Consider the following 26,293-nt stretch of genomic DNA (forward strand, 5'->3'; position numbering starts at 1 on the left):
GAGCTTGCAGCTGGCGGGTATTTAAGCCGGAAAGGCAAGCGCATCTCCAGCTGTGGGGAGCTGCAGGGCGTGCCGGTGGGGGTCAGGTGACTGAGATGAGGTTGGGGTGTCCAACTTCCGATCCGGTGAGTCAGAGGTGTTTAGTCTGAGAACTGAAGGGTGAGAAGGAAGACAGCCAGGTGAAAAGTAGGGGAAGGACATTCTAGACAGAAGGAAGGACATACACAAAGGCCCCAGCATGGGGAAGAGCTGGAGAGACGGGCATAAGAGCCAGGCCAGAGGTGAAGGGATTTAGAAGTCCGGGGCAGGGCAGCTGCCTGGCTTGCTGACTCCATCCCTGTTCCGGGTGCATATGGGAGGCAGCTAATCCATTTTTCACTCTCGTATCGATGTTGCTCTCTTTCTCTCCCTCTCCCTTCTTCTCTCTCAAAAAAAAATTTTTTTTTTAAGTATATGATTGTCTAACCACTAAGCTGTACACCTTAAACGAGCAATTTTCGACCCATGTGCTGCATGAATTTTTAAAACATATAATACTGATCTCTGTTCCTTTAGATTGTCAAATTAAAAAGTGGCAACAGCCAATACAACAGCCGTTTGGTGTGAATGCCCTGTCGTGAACCATAAATATATAGTTCATGTAATGGAGTTGCATCTTATTGGTGAGGTTGCATAGTAAGATTGCATCTGATTGGTTAGTTCTTGGCATCAGAAATCCTTATATACAACTGTGGGCACCTGATTTTTTAAAGTCACTTTGGAGCAAAAAGGGTAGGTAATTACTGTTACTATTATTTCTGTAAATCCATTAAGATTATACTTATTTCCTTTTTGTCGCATTGGCACAGAATATATTTTTTGGTGTGCTGCAGCATTTTAGTAATTAGTTTATGTGTGGAGATGGAAAAGGTTGAAAATTGCTCCCTTAAACCAATACAAAATTTAAAAAAAAACATAAAAAGAAAAAAAAAATAGAGCCAGGCCAGCAGGAACTTGTCGGCCATGCAGGTAAGGATTGAGATGTTTTTTTTTTGTCGCATTGGCACAGAATGTATTTTTTGGTGTGCTGCAGCATTTTAGTAATTAGTTTATGTGTGGAGATGGAAAAGGTTGAAAATTGCTCCCTTAAACCAATACAAAATTTAAAAAAAAACATAAAAAGAAAAAAAAAATAGAGCCAGGCCAGCAGGAACTTGTCGGCCATGCAGGTAAGGATTGAGATGTTTTTCTAAGTGCTTGGAGAAGTTGTTGATGGTTTGCAAACTCTGACATGTCACGAGTTCATTTTTGTTGAAAACAGTGCTGTGGCTGCTGCATACAGTGGTGAGAGGAGGGAGGAGGGACGGCCAGGCCCAGGGCTGCCCCAGCTCTTCGACACAGGCTTTGCTTGTACACGCACTAAAATATGTCAGTAGACGCTAAAAATACGGAAGTGGGCATTTTAATACTTTCCTACATGTGTTCTGAGTGCCTGCCACTCACGTTGGAGCCTGTTCGTCCAGATGAGTGCTTCTCAGTGAGGGTGACTGCTCCCCAGGGGACATTTGTCAGGGTCTGGCAGCTTTGGGGTTGGCACAGCCGTGGAGGTGCTACTTGGAGGAAGGGGCCAGGGACGCTCGCGCTTAAACATCCTGCATTGCACAGGACTAGCCCCTCCACATGAAGCATCAGGTCCATGATATCGTAGACGGAGTTTGAGAAATCCTAACGCAGACCCAGGACAGGAGTTGCCAAGCAGGTTCTTGTGCCATGGCTTTAAGGATAAGCAGATGCAGTTGAGATATGTATTATGGAGATTAAGATGGGTTTCATCAGTTAGAAACACAAAATCCTGGGTTTAAACGTAAGGTGTCTCACAACAAAATTGTAGCTTTTTTTACTTTTGCATTTAGAGAACCCATGGAATTTACTTACATTCAAGATAAAGCTTTTATGGCAGACATATACTCATTTGATTTTAGTTTATATGAAGTTTATATTAGGAATAATACTTCACTTATTTTTATATAGTCTTCATATTTGGTATAGGAATATATAGTAGACTGTTTTGAGGGATTGCTATTTCTTCCATCAAGGGGTCAGATAGTGTTTTTGTTTTTGAGGGCCAAGAAGTAAAGAATAATTATTTGAAATATAACCATTTAAAAACGTAAAAAACATTTTAAGTTCATGGGTAGTAAAATAAAACAAAACAAAAAATCCAGCAGATGGCTAGATTTGTACCATGAGCTGTAGTTTGTTAAACCCAGATCTAAACTAATCATTTTAAGTAGTAACTAGAATATATAGTAGGTATTTGAATCAAAGCAATATTAGATGATAGACTCTATATGGTCATATGATCATTTACTTTTGCTTAGAAATATGGAATGGTAGGGGCATGGGGAACCTTCATATTCACAGAGGATAAAAGAAAATTTCAACTTGGGTTAATAAGAGTGAGGATTAACATTCATTTAAAATCTGCAGTTGTAGGTTTCCTGAGTGAATTAGTTTTCAAAAATTGGTGAGCTGCTGCCCTCTTGTGGGAAGCTCTTGTCATAGCGCTTCCCTGTTGCCTTTACTTCTTAGCCCTGACAGACACAGCACGTACTCCGAGATGATCTCTACTTGGAGAAGACGGCTGTGACAGTTGCTAACGTAACAAGTTAGTCACAGCTGTTGCCTGTTAATATTCATAATAGAGTTCACTTGTACATTTCTGAAAGGAACAGAGCAAATGCATTTTGAAACTTCCCTTCTCAAATAATTTCCAGAGTGAGTGCACCATTTTACATTCCCACCAGCACATATGAGAGACACAATTTCTTTGTATTTTGCCAGCATTTGGTGTGTCACTTTTGAATTTTATTTTAGCTGCCCTAATAGGTATGTCATGTGACATCTCAATTAATTTTCTATTCCTTATGGCTAATAATGAACATCTTTTGTGGGTTTTTTTTGTGTTGTTGTTTTTTTTTCCATCTGAATATCCTCTTCAGTTGAATATCTATTCATGTCTGTTTTCCATTTTGTTTGGATTGTGTGTGTGTGTGTGTGTGGTTTTTTTTGCTGCTGAGTTTTGAGGGATAGAACTGCACTCATTCATCATTTGCAACCATAGGTTAACCCAAGTTTAAACGTCTATGAAAATCAGTTAGCACATTCACTGAGAATCAGTTGGCTATACGGAATTTACTAAGGTTATTAGAGATTTTATTATTTGTGAAATTATGCACCACACATACTTTATATCAGTAAAATTTACAACAAGTTTATATACCTATTATGTATGTATAGAAGTATAAATAGCTACACACGTGTAAGTGAGTGTGTGTGTGTGTGTTCATCTTGTATACTCCTCTTCACCCCCAACCTCAAACTAGTTGTTAAACGGTGAACAGCACACCACTGGGAGTATTACTCTTACCTTTAATTTTAAACCTAAAATTACCCACGATTTAGTTTAATAATTTAACTGAACAAACCGAACTGACAACAGCAGATGTTTCACTAGTGCCTTCCATGTCACGGCATCATTGTTTGTATGTGAGATGCCCATGGGTGCAGTTCCCTCGGGTGTGACCATAAATGACTGGTTAGATGCAGTCTTTATATGCACACAGTTTTACTTCTGGGCACAGAGAAACTTTACCCTGATAATCACTAGGAGCATGCTCACAGGTGACACACTCATGGAAGAGTGCTCCCCACTCTTCTTGCTCTCAGATTGAAAGATTTGGGGAGCATCTCACTTCTGTGTTCATGTCACATTTGATGTGGCAGAAAGTGCAAAAGAATGGTGTGGAATACGTGCATGATGTCCACATGTTGTCAGGATTTTCTAACAGGGTATTTCATAATCTGACGCAGGGAGCAAGAAATAGTCTAGTGTTTTGCCCTAATACTTGTTTATGTATATTTTTATTTGTGAAATCTTATTTAAGGACATTGCTATAAAGGTGTTGGGCTGTTTCCTCTGACTTAATCTCCTCTTAATCTCCTCTGCATGACTAAACACTTGTACATGTATAATATCCCCAATCCCTTTTTTTGCATAATTTTATTTTTTGATCTGTGTAATTCCAAATTTGTCTTGACTTTTTTCCCTTCAGTTTAATGAGTGGTGTTAAGAATAACGTTGGAAGAGGGATCAATGTTGCCCTGGTAAATGGTAAGAATCACTACTTGAGCTTTTGGATGTATTCAGTGGTGTTCACATGCTCCACACAAAATATGCTCTGATATCAAGGGGTCGGGTCAGAAAGTGCCGCTCTTGACACCAAAGCCCCGCCCCCTTCCTACTGCCGCTGAACAAATGCAGCTGTCGGTGGGCACTTCGTGTCCGAGGGTGTGGGACACGCTGTCTTGGAAGCAGCCAGCTTCTGTGGAGTGACAGGGCACACCCAGCCTAGCGTTAAACCGGCGAATTCTTGCTGCAGATGTTGGAATCCTAACAGATGAAGGTAGATTGACATGAGTGAGAGGGTGTAAAAGACAGAGGGTGATGGATATTGGATGGGGTTGAGCACAATGAAGAGTAAGAAATAATTGTAATTTTCTAATATTTGTCCACACTCTTCTGGCAGATTCACTAGAGTAATTAAGTTTATTGAATCTTGAACATATTGAGTGTTCTTACAAAGTCAAACCTGAAAACATAAATCCATGAAGTGAGGCCGACTGCGTGCTGGTCTTCTGTGTCTGGCATCATAGAAGCCCTGCGAGGCTGTGCAGGGGGATTAAAACCAGCCACCCTACCCGGGCCATTGTGCAGGAAAATATTTTTACTTCCTTCACAACAAGAGCTACATTTTTGTGTTCCTACCTTCTTCAGTTTCTTAGGTAAAAGGTTCCATACCTATTTGTCTATTTAATGTTAATAAAAAATAGATTTTAAAAGGGAAATAAATGTACATTTTATAAAAAGATGATTAAGTCGGAATTGGAATCGTCTGCAGTCTGTTGTGGATTTCTGTGTGCTGCTACTTACAAGACTACTGAGAAAGTCCTATCCAAAGTTACCCTTTAGAAACATAGTTCAGATTTTAAGTCTTTCTCAGAATAATTTATATCAGTTATTGACTAAGAATGCTTGTTTTATACAGTAGAGTATATTTCAGTTGCATAATTTAATATGAATTCAATCTCTTTTAGGAAAAACAGGAGAAGTATTAGACACTAAATATTTTGACATGTGGGGAGGAGGTAAGTTTGAATAACAAGTAACCGTTCTGTTGCTAGCACTGCCTTCTTTCTTCTTTTCCTTAATCCTCACCCAAGCATTTTCCCATTTACATTGATTTTTAGAGAGAATAGAAGGGAGTGAGGGAGGAGAGAGAAACATCGATGTGAGAGAGACACATTGATCAATTACCTCCCATATACGCCCCAACTGGGGCAGGGGATCAAACCCTCAACCTAGGTCTGTGCCCTTGACTGGGAATCAAGCCCAAGACCCTTCGGTGTGCGGGCCGACCCTCTAGCCACTGAGCAACACTGGCCAGGGCTAGTGCTGCCTTCTTAGTTGCCTCTGTATAATGTAGCCCATTAATGAGAGCATAATGGCACCATTTAAAAAAAATCCTCATCCAAAGATGTGTTCCCACTGGTTTCTAGAGGAAGGGAGGGAGGGAGAGGGAAACTGATGTGAGAGAGGAACATTGATTGGTTGCCTCCCATACATGACTCAGCTGGGGATCAAGCCGCAATCTTGGTATGTGCCCTGACCAGGAATCCAACCCACAGCCCTTTGGTGCACAGAATGGTGCTCCAGCCAACTGAGCCACCCGGCCAGGGCCATAATGGCACCATTTTTGTGTTCATTTTGTTTTGCTTTCATTTCACTAAATATCCAGTGATCAGTCGTATTGTAAATTGTTTTGTGGTTTTCTTTTTTAATATAAAAAATTGTGGTGTATAGTTAAGAAAAATGACATAAAAATTGAGATTTAAAGCATCTGAGTTCTATTTTCTGCAGGACAGCTCATTTAAAGCTTTGGGATCCTTTAGGTTTCTGTCTGAAATTGTAAAAAAGAGTAAGTAATTTGAAGATGGCCATAGCAAAGCATTTTGAACTGACTGAATTGATTTTCTTTACATATGATTTTCTGTCTCAAAAAATGGGTATCTGAGAGAAGGAATAGAATTTTCTTTCTAGTTCATGGGCCAGACACCATTTGTATTAGGAAGTCCCCTGAAGAGCAGGTGGCAGTCGCTCACCAGCACGCAGAGACAAGGAGCTGGCACCGTGATGCAGGATGCTCCCCTCCCCCCAAAGAAGAGATTTCTTCCTCAACTTTGAAGCAAGACCCCATTGACTTACCTTTTGCGGCTTCTCTAAGCTGTTGGTGTGGGAAATTTACCAGCTCGAGGCCGCTCTTCTGCACCTCCCCATCCATCCCCTAACATATGGCCAGGAAGCCAGCAGAGTTTTCAGGCAGTTCAGCTTTCCTAATATTTCTTTAGCGTTCACAAGAGGCCACATATTATATGTTTTTAAATGAGATTAGAACTTTTCATAGCTGTGAAAACTGTGTAAACCTAAAATGCTACCATCGATGTCAGATTCTAAAGCATCATTGTTCTTACCATGAATTATTACGTAGGAACACGCTAGCAAAATGTGACCAGAAGCTCTGGTCTGTCATCACAGATAGATTCATCACTGCTGAAAATACGCCTCTAGTTAAGAAATAGTTGCAGCTTGCTGCCATTTTTGCATTTAAGTAGAAATGATTTGTTAGCTGCTCTACATATTTTCGGAATCAAGACTGCTATTATAAAATGCAATCAGCTAGAGAAAATCTTAGGAGTCTTTGCTATGGAAAGAAACTGAGTAAATTTAAAGTAACCCAGCCTATATTCTTCCCATTAGTATATGCTAAGTAGATATGCACAGAAGATCCCTTAGGTCAATGTGTGTGTAGGTGTGTGTGTGTGTGTGTGTGTGTGTGTGTGTGTAAACATTTGTATAATATTTTGAGGTTACAGACCCTTTTGTGAACTGAATAAAATGTGTGTATCCTCTTTTTAGAAAAGTACCCAGACACATTTACATAGATGGAGGGAGTTCATGAGCCTTTCTCATGCTCCCTGACTTTCTTACTTCAAATCATAAGTCATAACCTTGCAATGGTGTTTTCGTTTAGCCCCTGGAATATCTGTGCAAAGACATTTAGGAGGAATCAGGATTGGACATTTTAAGTTGATGGTGGAACAAACTTAATGTTAAGTTTAGGAACAAACTTAATTCTTTAACATGTTTATCAGATTTATCTTTCTTTTGGTTATTTTACACTAGAACTTATTAATTTACAAATTTAACATTTTATGTTATTAACTTTACAGATTATCATGATGGTTACTTGGTCATTTAAAAACCCTCAATCTTTTCTTTTTCTTCAGATGTGGCCCCATTTATTGAGTTTCTGAAATCCATACAAGATGGAACAATCGTCTTAATGGGAACATATGATGATGGAGCAACCAAGTATGTAAACTTCAAAAGCTGAACAATTTTTTCAGCTATATTTTATAGTAATTCATTTTTATTGAAAAAATTTCTGGATTAGAATAGAGTTCCAGATAAATACTATTAACCTTTTTTTAGTGTGTTTCCTTCTATCTTTCTGTGTATTCATTATGCATATGGTATGGTGAAAGAAGGATCACATAATACATAAAGTTTGTTCTCTTTTGTTATTTTTTTAAACAACTTTAAGTTTTCCCTTATATCAACATCCTTTGATAGAATTTTCATGATTCATCCACAGCTTTTTTTTTAAGTCTTACTTTTCTGAATAGACTTACATGTCTGCTCCTTTCACCAGGTTGTTCATTATTACACCCGATGAGCATCTGCCCTGTTCCCCTCCTGATAATAATACCTGTAGCCGTGCCTAAGAGCAGGGAAGGGTGCTGTTTTCTCTGTAGCTGCTATTTATTGGTGGTCATTCATCAAATGCACCCAAAACAGCCTCAGGCCAGGGTTCAACCTGTGGGTGAAAATGACGTCTTTGCATTTGGTCAACTTCTGTGCATTTAGTGAATTCAAGTTGTACATGTTTTCAGTTTGGGGCACGTGAATTTACGTATCAAGTATTTCCCTCTTTCAAACACTGGGGAAATAAATAAGCATCATGTCCTTTCTATGGAAATGGACAAACATTCCTTACGAAGGGCCGTCTGCATCGTGAATATAACACGATGTAACCACGTACCTTGGCAGGTGTCTGAACGTTTGAAGTGAGTCATGAGCTGTGGTCTACCCTGTCTTATGTGGGATGAGAAGCTCTTTTGTGTTATGGCTTTTCCTTACGTAGGCTGCTGGGTCTCACCTCCTAAGGGATGGTCTGTTCCCCTGCTTATCCTCGGGAGTCCAGAGGATAAAGTGGCTGTGCTGCTCTCTCCGGGACAGGGAGTCGGTATGCGTCCTGATGAGGGAAACCTCTACAGTGGTTTCTTTGGACCCCAGTGGCTATCATACATGATGAGCCCCGGCCTGTGCTCTGAGCTGCAGCAGAATAACGGACTGGTCCCCATCTCAGCACTTCCCAAGGGGTATTCCGTGGAACCCCGGTGCTTTAAACTGGTAATGATCCAATAAGTTTGGGGATCACACCTGGTATTGTGTACTTTTTATCAGCCTACAATAAAGGGCTCTGAAGCGCTGCCCTACAGAAATCTCTTTCCCCTTGTTTATCCCAGTGTGACTTGATTTTAACCAGGAAACACATTTAAGAAAAACAAAACAGTAAAAAACACACGCACCAAATTTTCCAAGAAACTTTACACTTTAGGGAACTCAGTTCTCAAATGATGCCTACTATCTACCTCATTCCCCTGTAAAACAAGTTGTTTTTTGTTTGTCTGATAAGGAATAAGCATTTGAGCGAGCAAGTTAAATGTGGCCGTTGTACGTCCCCTTTTGGAGAGAACACCATGGCAGGTTAGCGTCGTGCCTACGTGAAGCCTGGATGGCGTCTTTGAAGTCAGGGTTCTTTAAGGCCAGGTTCCCTTGGAGCTTCTCAGTGAATTCCTCTGCTGAACTGCTCACTCGTCAGGGCGTCAGCACCCCCGTCATTCCTCTATTTGAAATAAAACATGAAAACTGTTCTGGAGTAAATGTTATGTTCTCTACGTAGCCTCCCTCTAAATTCTGCCTGATGGTCCTTTGCTTGAATAAATGGAACAACAAAACAATAAATATGTTCCCCCGAATCATTTGCTACTTCAAGTATTGGAAGCTCGACGGCATTTCTCCTAGTTTTCCTTTTTCTAGGCTCAGTAGGAAGGCTCTTTAACCTTTTATCATGTTGAGCTTCTAGGTCCTTTTCCCCTCCTGGCTGCCTTTCTGGGGCCTTCTCTGGTCGATTGTCTTAAACCGAGTGCCCAAATGTAGCGGTGCGTTCCAGATGTGGTCTGGCCCGTCCAGGCTGCAGTGCAGATGCTAGCTTGCCATGCTGTGGAGATCGCATTTCTTTGAATATTCATGCAGACTCCTATTAGTTTTCTTTAAACACTCACATCACATTTTTGGCTCATGAGTTTTGGTCAAGTTAAATTCTCAGATCTTTTCATTTCATCTTAGACTTTTGTGTTTTAACCACTGCCAAGTCAGGTCTTGATTTTATTTCATCTAAATGAAGGACTTTATATTCATGTATCCTCGTTAAGTTTAACCCCTTCCCCAACAATTTGTTTGTTAAAAACGTTTCTTTTTCAGACTAATTTTTTTATTTTGGTTCTATATAGTATTTTTGATGCTGGTTATGAAAACAGTTTGTAACTTGTCTTCCTATAAACCATATTTTTTTACCATATTTTCTTAGTATACTCGTCGACGACTGAAAAAGAACATTTTGTGAAAACGTGTATACACGTTTCTGCCGGGGGAGGGGTTAACTATGCTCATTTGGGCCCAGTTGGCTTTGATTCTGACATTCGTCCTATGAGGTTTCCGTGATCCAGGCTTTGTATTCCCTCCAAAGGGGTTCTTATGTCTAAATCTAAGTCATTGATAAAAATGTTTACCCAGGGCCTCCTGCGAGGGGCGTGTCCATTAATCAAGTGCAGAAACTGCTTTTCGAGCTGCCAAGGGCCCTAATAGCCTCTCATCCAGCTGCTATTTTCATCTTAACTTGAAAATCTCAAATTATTCATGTAAAATCCTCATCTCTCAGCAAAAGCAAGTAACAAGTTACTTTTTTGTTTTTTAAATAAGAATAGCCTGTTATATTCTATTTAATTCTATCCAGGAAAATGGCAGTGGTTGAATATGCCAGTTTTATTTAACCTTTGAACTCTGTACATTTTGAACACATCTTTAGTTGAGTTAGGCAAAAGGCACAATGTCAGTGAACTGCCTCACTTAGAAACAGTCATAAACTGGCACTGCTCTCTCAGTGGGAATCGGCTGTTTTCTGAGACTTACCACGTGCCCCCTTGAAATTCACTGAACTGTGCTGACTGCAGTGACCTGTTCTACTGCCCGAAACCTCTTCAAAAGCTGCAGTAGCTGAGATCGCAGTGACTTGGCTATTTATTCCTCCCTCTGTTATGGGTGGGGTGTCCCCTGCGTCCCCACCTGTTGCTGGTGGAAGTGGGAGTTTTGGAGTGTCACAGGGACAAGAATTTCCCGAGGCCTCCATGGGACCATGAGGTATCGTGGAACGCCTTATTGATGAGGTAACATTAAGGGAGTTCCCCCAACACCCCCCGCCCCCCCCGCAACACCCCAGGCCCCGTCTCCCTCTAGCCCGCCATGGAAAAAGTCCCATTTTGCCTTCAGAACCAGAATCGAAGCACTGCCCAGAGCCTCTGCTCCATATTAAGGCCCAGTCCAGGCCAGCATCTGACTGGGTTAGCTTGTGCTCCCAGCTGCAGTCCATTGCGTGTGGGGGTCCACACGGCCATGAGCCAGGCAGCTTCTAGGGCCACATGGCGGGGGGAGCAGGTCACAGAACAAGTGAGTGAGAGGAAGCAGGAGTGAAGCAAGGGGAACAGGAGAGAGAATTCCTTGGGAATTTTAGCTAGGAGCTTCTTCTGTGAGCCCTGCAGGGTTTCGCGCTGGCAGTGGCTCCACCCCTCTGGCCAAGTATCTTTGTTCCCAGGTGAGACTGACAGTCAAGCATGTTACCTGTCATCCCGGCATCACTGTGCCTGTGTCCGGTTCCCTCCCCTTGGTGGCCTGCGGGGAATGGCCCCTTGGTTCCTGGGAGCGTGAGGTTGCAGCTCCTGGTGAAGCTGCCCAGGTGACCATGCTTACCATGCCTGCCTCCCCTTTGCTCCTTTCCTGTTGTTGCTGGTTACGACAGTAACACTTCCTTCCCACGACCCCTTCTCTTCTGTTTTTTAACGCTTACATGATCTTACAATCTTTTTAAGAGTTTTGCTACGAATTGGAATTGGTTTTATTGGACCACTGTTTTAAAACTTTTGCCTTTTTTAAAAATTGGAATATTGCACTTTTAATGTCTTAGCAACTCTATTTTCCATGATGCTTCTAAAGTAACTGACACTGCATGGAAGATTGCATTAAGGAGTTCCTTTAGAATTACATGTATGGTGTGAGTGGGCCTAGAGCAGTGGTTCTCAACCTTCTGGCCCTTTAAATACAGTTCCTCATGTTGTGACCCAATCATACCTAGTTGAGTAGAAAATACAAAAAAAGAATAATAAAATCCCCCACTCGCTACATGGGCAGATTGGAAAACTTTAGAAGTTACTAAGAGAATTATCTTGTTATAAAACTAGTTGATAGACATGGATAGGGACCTGTGGCAACGATGCCCAGGACAACCCCCCGTTTGCTGATTGGTTAGGAGGACCTACAGGGCCCAGCATAGAGTCCGCACCTCTGGCTGCAGTCCGTTACAGCAAAAGGACACCGAGCTGAGTCAGCACAGCGGGTGGTGCATGACACAGAGTCTGCAGGGAACCGGGCACATGTTTCCGAGAGCCCTCTCCCCAGGGAGGCACACAGGACATGCCTAATTCCTCTGGGAACAAAGTATGATAACCCTGAAATTCTGTCCACTAGGGAAGCTTGATGGAGAATCCGTGCCCAGGATTCTTGTTGGGAGCTGGTCATGTAGGCACCCCAAAATCCCAGACTTCCAGAGAGAAAGTGGGTGTTAATCGTACACTGCATTTGTTTTTTCTTTTCAGTTTAGGCACTGCGAACCATTCTCATCGATTCTGGGAATGGTGGGAGCCCTGGCAAAATTCAGGTTTCCAGGTGCCAGCTCCTGTCTTGCTAACTCAAGCCTGTTCTTTTAACCCCTTTTCTGCACAGGGCTCAGGGGAAAGCAAAGAGAGAAAGAGCCCAGTCAACATGTAAAGCTTCATTTCAAGCTGCTTCTAGATCTCTGGCTAAATTGGCGTAGTTTATTTCTACAGATCAAAAGGATCACTTCTGAAATTCAAAAGTATGGAAATACCAACGGCTGCCCTTCAGTGTATCTCTTAGCTGATATAAAATTCTTAGCTAAGAAAGATTTTATATACTTTTTGCAGGGGGCCAGGCCTGCATTTGGACAGTCACTGACTTTGCAGGCAGTTTTTGTGTATATAGCAATCCCTCGTCATCTGTGAATTTCCCATTCCTGTGAGGCGCCCATCTGACAATGTCTCTGAGATGGAGCTGAAGGCCTCGCAGTGAGCCTGCTGCCCGCCTCTGCATCCAGTACTATTTGTTCCTGTTGCGGCTGCAGAGCTCACCTCTTAGTGCTGATGATGCAAGTAAAATGTTCTAAGAAAGCAGGTGGATGGTAGAAGCATTGGATTAACGAATGCAATTGGACAGTCTTCCCAGATCGAAGACACGCTAGCACTGTTTGAACATAAGAATACGGTTCCGGCAGTACTTCCAGGGAGTGTCCCTCTAAATCAGAAGTTTCTTAACAAGTCAGCTGCCAAATAAATGATAGCTCACTTATGTCAGCCCGGGTGGGCACAGGAAACACGCTACAGACAGACTTTGCGGAGCAAGCCAGGCGCATCTACACCGGTCCTATGGGAAGGCCGGGCTCCATGGCTCTTTGGCACAGCCATTTCATTTATTTTGATTTCACTCGGTTACAGATGCATCACTTTATATAGATTTGAGTCTGAAAGGCTCAGTATTCCGGGACAACAACTGGTTTTGTCACTGATTCTGATGAACTTCCTCAGGAGGGCAGCAGGGCCGGGCTGTGGTGAAATAGCCCGCATCCCCCTGGCGTGGTTTGCCTAAACTGTGGAAGTCTAATGATATATATAGTTCCTGTCTTATGAAATGTTCTAAAATTTATTTTTTGTTTTTAATTTATTGATTTGGCGGGGGGAGGGAGCGAGAGAGAAAAATATCAAAATTTTTACCTTGTGTTTTTTTTAACTGATTTTAGAGTTGGGGGCGAGAGAGACACTGATTTGTTGTTCCATCTTTTTATGCATTTCCTCTTATATGTTTCCTCTTGTATGTGCCTTGACTGGGTGTTGAACCAGCGACCTTAGCATATTGGGAGGACACTCTAACCATCTGAGCTATACTGGCCAGGACTAAAGCTCCTGTAAAAAAAACAGTTACCCTGCTTATCTTCATGTTAATTAAATGAGAACTATTGGACCCAGTGTTTTCTCCTTAATACCCTAAAGTGCTAACTGATGTTAATATGAGACATTTCAAGGAACTCTGAGACAACCAAGCACCTTCCTTACTGACCCTCATGCTATGTGAGGTGAATGGTCCTCCAGCGATTTGCAAAAAATAAAACAACAAAAAAAGAACCCTTGCCTTGCAGATTTTTTTTTTTAAGCCTCACCTGAGTATATGTTTCCACTGATTTTTAGAGAGAGGGGAAAGAGAGAGAGAGAGAAACACCCATCGGTTGCCTCCTGTATGCTCCCTACTAGTCTTTCAGTGTAAGGAGAACGCGCCAACCAACGGAGCCACCCGCTGCAGGCAGCCTTGCCTTAGAGTTATAACAGAACAGAACCCTCCGATTGCCTGTATTGCAATCTTTTGGGTAAATAAAACAACTGCACGGGCAGTCCTTAGTTATCTTTTTTTTTCTTTTTTTTTTTTTAGCTCTACAGTTAGCATGTAGCTACTGACTTCCTTTGCTATTTTGAGAAGATTAAGAATCACTCACCATTAGGATAATAACCTACACAAAATTCCTTAATGGCATCTTTCAGTTATCTAGTCCCTAGCAGTTGGCTTTTGCCACTGGCCTTCCTCTGGGGAGGTACTTAGCTGCTGTGTGGTTACTATTTTCGCTTTCATTAAATAACCATGTGGCAGTTATCACTGGAGTATGACTTATGTCCCTATTCTCAAAGTTCACTTTATTTTAAATAAGATGTAAAATTAGAAACATCTAGATTTTTATGAGCATTTACCTTTATTCAGTTCTGCAGTTTGCAAAGATTTTACTGGAGATTCAAAGTGATGTTTAATTTTATAAAGTTACTGGTTTTTTAAGACCATGGGTTAGCCTAGATAGGCATCTTCTAACTGATGAGAGTTAATTATTGCTGTGAAAGAAAGACATCTAAATGGTACTTCTTAATAAAATAAGCTTGAAATATAATTGCTAGATCTCATGTCTTTTGTCACTAAAGAATTCAAATAATAGGAATTAATGGGGTGATCATGTATAAGGTATGAAAATGCCAAATCATTATATTGTATACCTGAAACTCATATAGCTATATAATGTTGTATAGTATACTTAAGTAAAAAAAAAGCTTCAAATATGTCTGTTACTCTAAAAAAATTTCTTACATTGTCTTATTTAAGCTGCCATTTTTTCATTTTATCTCATGTTATATGTTAGATATCCTAGGTGAGTTGGGATCACTAAGCTAACTTGAGTGCACTATGTTTATCATATTATTCTTTTTCTCCCCCTAAGACTCAACGACGAGGCGCGGCGGCTCATTGCGGAGTTGGGGAGCACATCTATCACCAATCTGGGCTTTAGAGACAACTGGGTCTTCTGTGGTGGCAAAGGCATTAAAACAAAAAGTCCTTTTGAACAGGTTAGTGTCTTAGACTTTAATCATTAATGGACAAAACCGAATTGTGTGAAATTGTGTGGTAAATATTTTAATCCCAGTTATTTGAAACTTAGATAAAGCAGCCATTTAATATGTTCATGTATTTTTCTGTAAGTTCTCGGGAATTTCTTTCCTACATGGCAATGCATTGGCATATGATTACTTGTGCCTGAAGCCTTTTAGGAAGCATTGGTTATTAAAGATTTTAATTGAGCTTTTGATAGAATCAATTAAATTTGAAAATACTTTATTTATTTATTTATTGTTAAATATATTTTATTGATTTTTTACAGAGAGGAAGGGAGAGAGAGATAGAGAGTTAGAAACATCGATGAGAGAGAAACATCGATCAGCTGCCTCCTGCACATCTCCTACTGGGGATGTGCCCGCAACCCAGGTACATGCCCTTCACCGGAATCGAACCTGGGACCTCTCAGTCTGCAGGCCGACGCTCTATCCACTGAGCCAAACCGGTTTCGGCTGAAAATACTTTAGAAGTTAGTAGAATGTGAACTTTACCTTTCGGCTAACAAGTGATCCTTTACAGAAATCTGCAATGTTTAGTTCTTTCAGTGGGTTATTTGAAGGTCTGCCACTGCATGCCAGGCCCCATTTAATATCTTGAACAATATTTTTTTTAATCCTTAGCCTAGGATATGTTTTATTGATTTTAGAGAGAGAGGAAAAGGGGGGAGAGAAATAGAGATGAAGAAACATCGATGTGAGACAGAAACACTGAACTGTTGCCATACACGCCCTCACTGGGGATCGAACCTGCAACCTAGGTATATGCCCTGAGCGAGAACCTTTTTGGTATATGGGACAGTGTTCCAACCAACAGAGCCACCTGGCTGGGGCTTGAACAGTAATTTATATGAGCTCCTTGTGGACATAGTGTTAGTGAAATGAATACACTAAACTGTGTTATTGCAGATAAACAACAGAGGATTTTAAAACTACTATGATTGTGTTCCAACAGCACATAAAGAACAATAAGGACACGAACAAGTATGAAGGCTGGCCGGAGGTGGTAGAAATGGAAGGATGCATCCCCCAGAAGCAAGACTGATGGGGAGAAGATTCAGGGGCACGCGCTGGCACTGGCACAGAGGACCACAGCAGAGAAGCTACATGTACATGTTTTCAGAGCATGCAGCCATCTCGGGGTGTGCACGAGCATTCTCTTTTGATACCATGATTATTTATTGCTAACGTAAATAGATATCTGTAAATAGTCATCAGAATGAGCAAATCACTGTACCATTTCTAAGCACATTTCTCTAACAGTACAACGTTTAGCTGCTATGGAAATGACATCTTTCAATTCTAAAAGCATACTCTCGATAACTGAACTGATTGTGAAAAATATATTGATATATATACTGGTTGCTGTGAAAATCTATCATGGAATAATATGGATTTCCGGGCGGAGACTTTGTTTTCTTTTATATATATGTATACTGCTTTTTGATAATAGTATCTTCTAGATTCTATCTCGCTAGTTGTTTGTGTAGTGTTACTTTATAGTCTGACTCTCTTGATGTACCTGTTTTCTTAGTCTTTCTCTTCCCTTCCCAAGAAACCTAGAAATAAAATGATAGGAAAACTTAGATATGTGAAAAGCACAATAAAATTTTTTTTTTTAATGTACACAGTAACATATAGATATATAAATGTAGATGGTTTTCAGGACTAGCTTGATGGATTTTGTGTTAGTGATGTGAATAACTTGATTTTGTATAAGCTATTTAGAGTGAGGGTGGAGGTGGCAACTCCACGGAATTGGGGATCCAGGCCACACCCCTTCCCCAACCTAACTGGGTCATTCAGGACAGCATGTCAGTGCGGTGAGAGCAGCACTGGCATCTATTTCTCCTTCCTTGTTATCGGCATTGACAAGGTGTTTTGGAAAGAGGCATGCTTTAATATCACGATAATATTGATTTATAAATCAAGATATTAACTTTATATTTACCCTTTAACTTCATAATAACAGTTTTTGCCAGATACATAGCAACATATTTAGAAAAGACCTAATTACTGAATGGACTGATAACATTTACAAAATAATTTTATTTGATGCAAAATTATTCTACACCCAATTCTAGATAAAAATATAGAGATCTAACTTTTTTGTTAACTTCAGATGTTCACTAATTGACTCAAGTTTTTTATTTTGTTTAGGTTATTAAATACTAATTGTGTATGAAGTATCTTAAACCGGGACATAAAATTAATGCTTAAACTGCCATTCACAATAAAAGACAGCACTTAAATTTGAATCTAAATTTCAGATGACTTGTGTAAAAAAAACTAAAAGCAATATTTTTTATTTTGCTGTCAACAAAGTTGGAAGCTGTTCAACTCTTTCTTAAACACTAACGAGGTTTGGGGTACTGTTTCTTCCTCAAACAATGTAACTCATGAATAAATGCACCTTACAAGTTCAACAACTTTTGTAAACTTTTCAGATTTTGGTGCTTATATGCTAAATCATATTTGGCATGTATACTCTGACATTTAAAAGACTTCCCTGAATTCTATAAAATTAAAAAAATAGGTGTTTTACAGTTCCAGAGATTGTGAAATATTGCACTTTTTAAAAGTTATAATGAAAATAAGTACTCATGGTTTTCCATTGTGAATTTTTTTGTATTGTCTGGCAAAATAATATACTTACAGAACTTCATAGTAAGATTTGCCAAGCATTTATTATACTGCTTAACATGCGAAATTTACATCATTCCTGTAGTTAAACACACTAATATCTTAACATGTATAGAATATAAGGACTGAGGTAGCAGGACATCCCCTTTAAGATAAAGAGTACAAGATGATACCTAGCTTTGTAAATGTGTATAAAATGTCGAAAAAAAGGGATAAAAGTTGATTATGTAATTGCTTTGATACAGTTTGCTTTTGTTTTAATTCTTTCTTGTATAGATTGTGCCAGCTTAACTTTGGAAGCAATAATTCTGCCACATTTCATTTTCAGATGGCTTTTAAAAATCAGCATTGTAAATGAAATCATGTTTATTTAATGTTAAGAATTTTCTTCATTAAAATCAGAAATTTGGCATTGACGCTTTGGTATTTGAAACTGTGCTTAAGGACTTAGGGACGCATACTTTTTATTTATAATCATAGATGATTTCCCAGAGCAAATATATTATAATATGCCTGTTAAAACTAAACAAAGACAGTAGGAAAATATTAAGGTGTTTGAAAAATTAAAGAAAAATTGATAGTCTTTATATCCCTGACTTTAATTTTATTAAAGTAAAATTCATCATTGTTCTTCCTATATTTTATGGTTTTGTTTTGAAATGACTCAGCCAATATTTTATAATTTTATGTCAGATGGAGCTCAATACATTTAGCCTGTATTGCACTTTACTCTAACGATTTATACAAATCGTAAATAATTTGACCTCCCCCTCTGAAAAAAATGATAGTTTCATTCAGTTTGGTTAACATTCTCCATTTTTAAGTGGAAGAATTGGGAATTGCTGTGTTTAATGAGCATAGCAGTTAAAAGTAGAATGTATTTAAAACACTTAAAAAATATGAAAAGGAAAAGTGGCTTGTGTGGATCAGGGGAAAGATTCGCCACGGAACTTCTCAATTAGGCCTTGGACAGCAGTAAGTACAGGTAAACTAAGAGTTGGAGAATAAACTACCAGATTTTGCCTTTTCTAAACATTCTTTAGAAGAATTATTTTGCTGTCTGTTCCCAGGATCACTTCTGTCATAGACTTGGGTTTTCGTGAAATCCATTGGCTATATAATCTCCATACCCCTCAAAGCTCCCTCAGTTTGAGGAGGCCTTGTCCTCTCTTACTGCTTTGAGGTTCTAGTCAAATCAAGGGTTAGAGCAGGGGTCCTCAAACTACGGTCCGCGGGCCACATGCAAATACAAATATTGTATTTGTTCCCGTTTTGTTTTTTTACTTCAAAATAAGGTATGTGCAGTGTGCCTAGGAATTTGTTCATAGTTTTTTTTAAACTATAATCTGGCCGTCCAACGGTCTGAGGGACAGTGAACCGGCTCCCTGTTTAAAAAGTTTGAGGACCCCTGGGTTAGAGTGAAAAGCAGATAGGCCTGGTGGCTTGGCGATGTCCGTTGGTTGCTGGGCAGCTTGAAGGAGAGCGGGCAGCATGAGGAAAGCCTGCCCAGCGATCTCAGAAGCTACTCCGATCTCAGACGCTGCTCCATCAGAGCCTTCCTCCAGGCCAGCGGGGGCCAGACTCCTGGAGGGCACACTTCTAGGAGCGCTCGGAAAGAGAAAGGGATTGGCCAGCCTTTCTGTTAGAGACAGAAGAGGTTTCTCTTGGGTTGGGTCCATGGGCTGTTTCTAAGCAAACTTAACCAGGGAAGACACCCACTCCCCACAAGCGCAGGTAGTTCTGGTGTACACCTTGTTGCCATTACTGCGCTCACTGTTCAGCTCTGCATAAATTATGCCTAGCACTGGGGTGCAGTGACTCAACAAGTTGAGGCTCAATTGCTGAAAGATGATCCCCTTTGTTAGGGAAAACTGATTTATGAAATGCACCGGCAAGCTCCTAATGTTGCATATAATCAGTCCATATTTGTTTCACTTGATAGAAAAGGGGCCTACGATTTTAAAGACGGGAGAATGGTGCAGTGAGACAGTGTAGGGTACTGGTTAGGCGTGCAGACCTGTCTGAGCGTCTCCATTCCACTGTCTGCTACATGAGGACCTTGAGAAAGTCAACGTCCTCACCTGTGAAGTAGGGATAATACTGTGTGTGGTGACCCAAGTGCCTGGCACTCATTAGATACAACTGCTCATATTTCTGTTATCCTTGACCGTGCCTCTCGCAAACTAGTGATGTTTTAGCCCAAGAGAAAAGTTGTCAGCCTCTTTAACTTTGCCATCCCATCAGACCAAGTGCTATGGTCAGACTGTGTTCCCCCAAAATTCGTATGTTGAAACCTAACCTTCAATGTGATGGTATTAGGCGGTGGGGCCTTTGAGAGGCGATTAGGTCATGGCAGAGCCCTCATGAATGGGTTTAGTGTCCTTACAAACTCAACCCTAGAGAGCTCCCTGGCCCCTTCTGCCATGTGAGGGCAGAGGGAGAAGCTGGCCATCTGTGAACAAGGAGGCAGGTCCTTGCCAGACACAGAATCCGCCGACACTTTGACCTTGGACGTTCCTGTCTCCAGAACCGAGAATAAATTTCTGTTGTTTCTAAGCCACCCCGTCTACGGTGTTTTGTTATAGCAGCCCAAAGGGACTAAATACCAAGCCTGAATGATGGAACCATTAAGTGACCAGGGCACTAGGGTTCTAGGAGAGGATGCAGCTATACTCACCGGAGGTTCCCCTTGATCTCCACACCTCAGAGTATATACCACCTCCCCTTTCACTCAGTCCACGCTGACAACAAACTGCCTTTCAGATGCAGAATTCAAGCTTTTGTGTATCTCCAGGCAGCTGACAGGGTCATATGGTTCTACTTGCCGGCCTACCTGCAGGTGAAAGTGGCTTCAGCCAGGGGCAGGAGCCTTTTCTGATTACTTCCCGTGGCCACAGCCAGTTGGGGAGCCTCATAATGGAGCATGCATTCTGCTGCAATCTCAGTGTGGGAGGCACAGGACAGACAATATACATTAATTTTTGTACTTAGTCATCTCCCTGTCCAACCCACTCCTGCCCAGGGGCGGGTGGGACAGCCATCAGGTCACAGGAGATGCTGGGACTCGGCAGGCACCCCCTTGTACACCAACATCTGCTGTTTGCTCGGAGGGCCTGTGAATGCTCTTGTTATGAGCAACGTTGTCTGGGCAAGAGAGAAATCTTGAATTGGAATTTTGAAACTTCTTTTGCTTTCGGGGATCAACACGTAACAGTCTGTTATTTGAAATTCATATGTTTGACTTTCAAATACATTTTCAGCAATGCATCATGCATTCAAATGCAGTCCTGCTCGTCCACGTGCTGCTACTCCTGCTTGGATGTGACATGACCAGGTGAGCGAGCTCGGGACTGCAGCCGGTGAATTCCCTGCCATGTCTGAGCCTTCTGTGTCACCAGTGGAATAAAAGTCAATTTGGAAACTGACTTCTGCATGCCCCTGTGGTTTGGGACTATGATGAGAGAAGTACTGTTTGCTTTATTTGACAAGAACAGAAATCCCCGAGCAGAGGGGAGATTTAAAAGCAAATGAAAAGTGACCCCATTGTATGGGAGGACATATTTGGCAATGATACATCTGATAAGGGATTAACTTCCAAAATATATAAAGAACTCAAAACTTAAGAAAAGGAAGACGGTCCAATTTAAAAAAAACATGGGCAAAGGACCTAAATAGACACTTCTTCATATTGGACATACAGAAGGCCAAGAGACATACGAAAAGATGCTCAAAGTCATTATCAGAGAGATGCAAATTAAAATGACAATGAGGTATCACCTCATGCCTGTCAGAATCGGTACCATCAACAAATCAACAAATAAATGCTGGCGAGGAAGCAGAGAAAAGGGAACCCTAGTACACTGCTCCTGGAAATGCAGACTGGTGTATAACCACTATGGAAAACAGTATAGAGTTTCCTCAAAAAATTAAAAATGGAACTGCCATTTGACCCAGAGATCCCACTTCTAGGAATATAGCCCAAGAATCCCAAAACACCAATCAGAAAGAATATATGCACCCCAATGTTCATAGCAGCAGTATTCACAATAGCTAAGATATGGAAACAGCTCAAGTGCCCATCAGTAGATGAGTGGATAAAAAAGCTGTGGCACATTTACACAATGGAATACTATGCAGCTGTAAAAAAAGAAGTATCTCTTACCCTTTGAGACAGCATGGAGGGACCTGGGGAGTATTATGTTAAGTGAAATAAGCCAATCAGAGAAAGACTAGTATCATATGATCTCACTGATATGTGGAATCTACTAAACAAAATAAACTGACAAAATAGATCCAGAGATGTGGAACAGACTGACGTATCTCAGAGGGAAGAGGGGAGGTGAGGTGAGAAGAGATTAACCAAAGAATTTCTATGCATATATGAACACAGACAACAGTGTAGTGGAGGCCTGGGGTGGGGGGCGAGAACTGGATGGAGGGGGTCAACGGGGGACATCTGTGATACTCTCAATAATAAAGATTTAAACAAGTTAAAGAAACATAGGGATTATATACTAGAAATATATAGGCAATCACTGACTTACATTTTGTATATGTACACCTTTCCTTGGTTAGGAAGAGTCCAAGGTATGTTTAAATGCTCAGAGTTAAATTTGGTGACCTTCCTCTCTTTTTAATCAAAGAATACTTAGGAGCTGCAAGGGGTCACCCCTCCTTTTTCTTGGGTGAACATGGCCGGGTAGATGTGGGCCATGGTCCCGGGCGCTTGGTTGTTACTAATCCGCATAAGGAAAAGCTGTTGGCTTCCATGGAGGTGAATCACCCCGAGGGTTCAGATTGGCAGTGTGACCGAGGAAAACAGGCAGCCCTGGATCCACCCCTCTTTCTGCTTTTCCAGTTCTCACACGACTCAGATGCTTTCACTTATTCTGCCAATTAAAAAGTCACATATGAGACTTCAGCTTGCGCTGATCTGGTCCACATTCATTATTGCTCTTTCTTTACAGCCAGTGGGGGAGGCTGCTTTTCCTCAGCATGACTTCGTTTCAGGAGTTTTTAATCGTGCAAGCCATCTCTAGTGGTTTCTTTTTGGATGCGAATGTAAACCGTTACCAATGGTGAATTTCACCCGTCTATTAAAAATAACACCTTATGTAACAATTGGCTGTAAGCACTACAATAGAAAGGATGTAAGTATTTATTTAATGTCACACTAAATTAGCTTGATCTATACCCCTACTTATTTCCTTTTGGAATGGTTGTTAGGCTCTTGCGGAATCCAACTGTGAGCCGCCCTGGGATCTCAAATAGCAGGCAGTTGAAATCACTTAGAAATCAAGAGATGATGTACAGTGGGGCCTTGACTTATGAGTGTCCCGACTAATGAGTTTTTTGAGATACCAGCTGTCTCTCGGCTGATTTTTTGCATTGAGTTGATAGAGTAATTTGAGTTAACGAGCTCGGTCTCAGAACGAATTAAACTCGTAAGTCAAGGCCCCACTGTACTTCCATTATATTTCATGGAGAATTCGAAGGTCTCCATTCTCCCATCACTTTACTCCTGCTCCTCAACCAAATTATGTAACCAAACCTTGAAGTCATAAACATCCTGTAATTTTCATTACATATACAAATCCCCCCAAACTCTTTAAATGATACACTGTAAACTCAGTGTAATGACTATCCTATGCTGTGAGACACAAGAATGACATGCTAGTCAAGGGCACAGACTCTGACACCAGGCCATTCTATGCGATGTTGGTCTAGTTATTAAACCACTATTACTGTGTCTGTTTCCTCCGATGGGAAATGAGGACCACAATCATGGTGCCTACTTTGAGAGGCTATTGTGAAGATTCAATGTCTTTAGGCATCTCTGCTCTATTTAGAACAATCCCTGGGACATAGTACTACCTGAATGTTCACTAATATTTTATTTTTAAAAGGAAGTGAGTCCTTGGTGTGCCTGTGTCCCTTTCATGCTGTGCCACATGCATTTGTCCTTCTCAGCTGACCTTGCCATCCCTCTCCAAGAAATGCAATGATTTACCATATCTGGTCTATAGTGAAACTGAAATTTTTTAAAAAATCACAGCATCTTAGCCAACTCTCCTTAGGGAAGGCTTGTCTTGAGGAGTATTCATGGTCCCTGGGGATAGGATTTGAATTTTTTCCCTCTCAAGTCAGCTAAGTGGATTATAATGTTTCGGATAACTAACTAACTGCCTCCAAATGGTTGGTTTCATTCCTCACTCTATGACGGCCTTTGGGAGATGATGCAAAAGTACCAACATCTCACCAAACTGCACAAATAAATATTTTGATGGCAAGCTTTTCTGGTCCACATTTTAAACTAAGTAAAACCAAACATATGAGTACTGACAGTTTTTCAGAAAATTAAAGTGTGTTCTAAAATATTAACTGTGAATATTACCTGGATATAAAAGCTTCACAATAGGGTCATGGCATCTAATCCTATCTAATAAAAGACAAACGGTAATTGACCGTACCTTCGCTACACCTCCCATCGGCTAATCAGGGTGATATGCAAATTAACTGCCAAGAAAGATGGTGGTTAATTTGCATATGTAGGCACAATGATGGGAGGCGAAAGGGGAAGGATGGAAGAACGGTGGTGATCGGAAACCCAGGTGGCAGGCAAGAGCGGGGTGGCAGGGCCCTGGATCGGAGGACCGGGGCACGTTTGCCTGACCCCAGCCGGTGATCGCGATCAGAGAGCTGGGCCGCAGGCAAGGAGGCACCCCTGGGACCCAGGAGCCATCTTGCCTGCGGCCTGTGATCCTGACTGTGAAGTCTTGGAGGCGGCTCGCTCCCGACCGGGGCCCGCAAAGGCTTGGAGGCGGCTCCTGCCAGAACAGACAGGGACAGGGACGGGGGCTGGCCTGCAGCCTCCGCAGCTGAACGCAGGCCCGGAGAGGAGACAGCAGGCCTGCCTCCCGCAGAAGCAGTGTGGGTCCCTTCTGCCTCCCACGGAATCTGCACGAGTCCCTCCGTGCTCCAGCAGAAGTGGCGTGACTCGCTCCCACCTCCCACGAATCAGCGCGGCTCCCTCCTGCCTCCGGCGGAAACAGCGCAGCTCCGGGCGGTGCACTGTGGTTCCTGCCAGCTCCCGCGGAAGCAGTGGGCAGCCTACTGCGCAATATTGCGCAATGGGCTACTAGTTTATGTGATAAAAATCCACTGTTATTCTTAGAATAACTATTGTCATTTTTTTAAAGCAAAAACAGAACAGCTATCAATCCAGATGGTGGGTACGGAAATAATGCAATAGTTTATATTCAAATAAATTAAAGTGTTTTTAATGTTATAGGAATTACTATTATCAGGAAAATTCTTTAATTAGCCAACTCCTTTTCCAGAGATTACAGATAACACTGTTTGATGTGTTTGTCTTGATTTCATTTCAAGAATCATTATTGACTCTAACCATTGCCTCTCAGGCAGTTCCAAATTTACAAAAAAAGTTGAACTCTTAACTTGAAAATTATTACACTAGGCTAATTTTAACACCATAAAGGACATTTAAACAAATCAAGGCACTTTGTACCCATAGTGCTTTGTCTGGCTGTGATACCATAGATACCATAGAACGCTGTTTTCTAAACAAATCAGTAGAACTGAGTACATCTAATAACTGTGCTGCTGGGCATTTAGGTACCCTTTCATGGTAAATAACACTTCAGATTTTCTCTGTGGAATCACTGCTTCCCTAATTCTCAAGCCATGCAGGTTCAGTTGGAATGAACCCCACTACCAGTCCCCTGCATGTGGCTTGATTGCCTTAAGATCAATGTATACCACCCAACTTCACCAGTGGCCATTGTGATTGGCTCAGGGATGGGCACACTAACCAACCAGGACCAGTGATGACCTTTGCTAGGCATCCTGAGGAATAACTTTTCCCTCTTCTATGTGTGAGCAACCAAAAAGAAAAAAGAAAGAAAGAACACACACACACACACACACACACACACACACACACACACACAGAGTTTTCTCTCCTAAGAATGGAATCTCTCTTGCTGCTGAATGAGTGATAGGAGACTAGGAGGTCTGGAAGTGTGGTATCATGTTGATAAGAAGAAAAGAAATGCGGGAGGTGCTGGTGATGGTGGTACTGTTGATGGTGGTAGGGGGGTAACCAGAACCCTGTGGAGCCTGACTTAGAAGACAACCCCAGAGAAGCCAGCCTCTCTAGGCTGGAGGTGGAGAGACCTGAGCCCTGGGAACATACTGGGAACTTTTAAGTTTCACTTAAACTGGTCAGAACCCTGGACTTTTCAGCTACTAAGTCAATACATTTCCTTTAATGTTTGTCAGTTTGGATTGGGTTTTCTGTTCCTTGCAACAGAAAGAACTCCAAACAATGCAGGCAAAATGGCCTGGCCTGGTTAAGAATGTTTGGGCCCCAGAACCAGTTCTCAGGGGCCCCATGGTGCTACCTCCACCGTGATGGGGAATGGGAAGGAAGTGAGCCACAGGAAGATTGTCAGCGAGTGAAACAGACAGGTGAGACGCTCAAGGGTCCTTCCATGGAGATGCCACGGAGGAAAAGGAAAAGAAGAGCCCCCGAGACATAAATTGCGAGTTAGGCGTTCCTGCTCGGGCATGCCAGAGAGGG

At 41.5% G+C, this 26,293-nt stretch overlaps 1 protein-coding gene across 2 annotated transcripts in view; it reads left to right on the forward strand.

Moving 5' to 3' along the window:
* The window catches only part of FAM3C (family with sequence similarity 3 member C), a 44,762-nt gene extending 26,484 nt beyond the window's left edge, over positions 1–18,278 (forward strand). For both annotated transcript variants that reach the window (XM_006756828.2, XM_006756829.2), the window contains exons 5-9: positions 4,095–4,153; positions 5,137–5,187; positions 7,387–7,471; positions 14,880–15,006; positions 16,004–18,278. In XM_006756828.2, the coding sequence (XP_006756891.1) occupies positions 4,095–4,153; positions 5,137–5,187; positions 7,387–7,471; positions 14,880–15,006; positions 16,004–16,093 (412 nt within the window). In that variant the 3' untranslated portion in view covers positions 16,094–18,278. The remainder of the gene's footprint in view (positions 1–4,094; positions 4,154–5,136; positions 5,188–7,386; positions 7,472–14,879; positions 15,007–16,003) is intronic.
* Positions 18,279–26,293: the final 8,015 nt, after the last annotated feature.

This window comes from Myotis davidii, unplaced genomic scaffold (genome assembly GCF_000327345.1).
Source record: "Myotis davidii unplaced genomic scaffold, ASM32734v1 scaffold654, whole genome shotgun sequence".
In the NCBI taxonomy this organism is placed as follows: Eukaryota; Metazoa; Chordata; class Mammalia; order Chiroptera; family Vespertilionidae; genus Myotis; species Myotis davidii.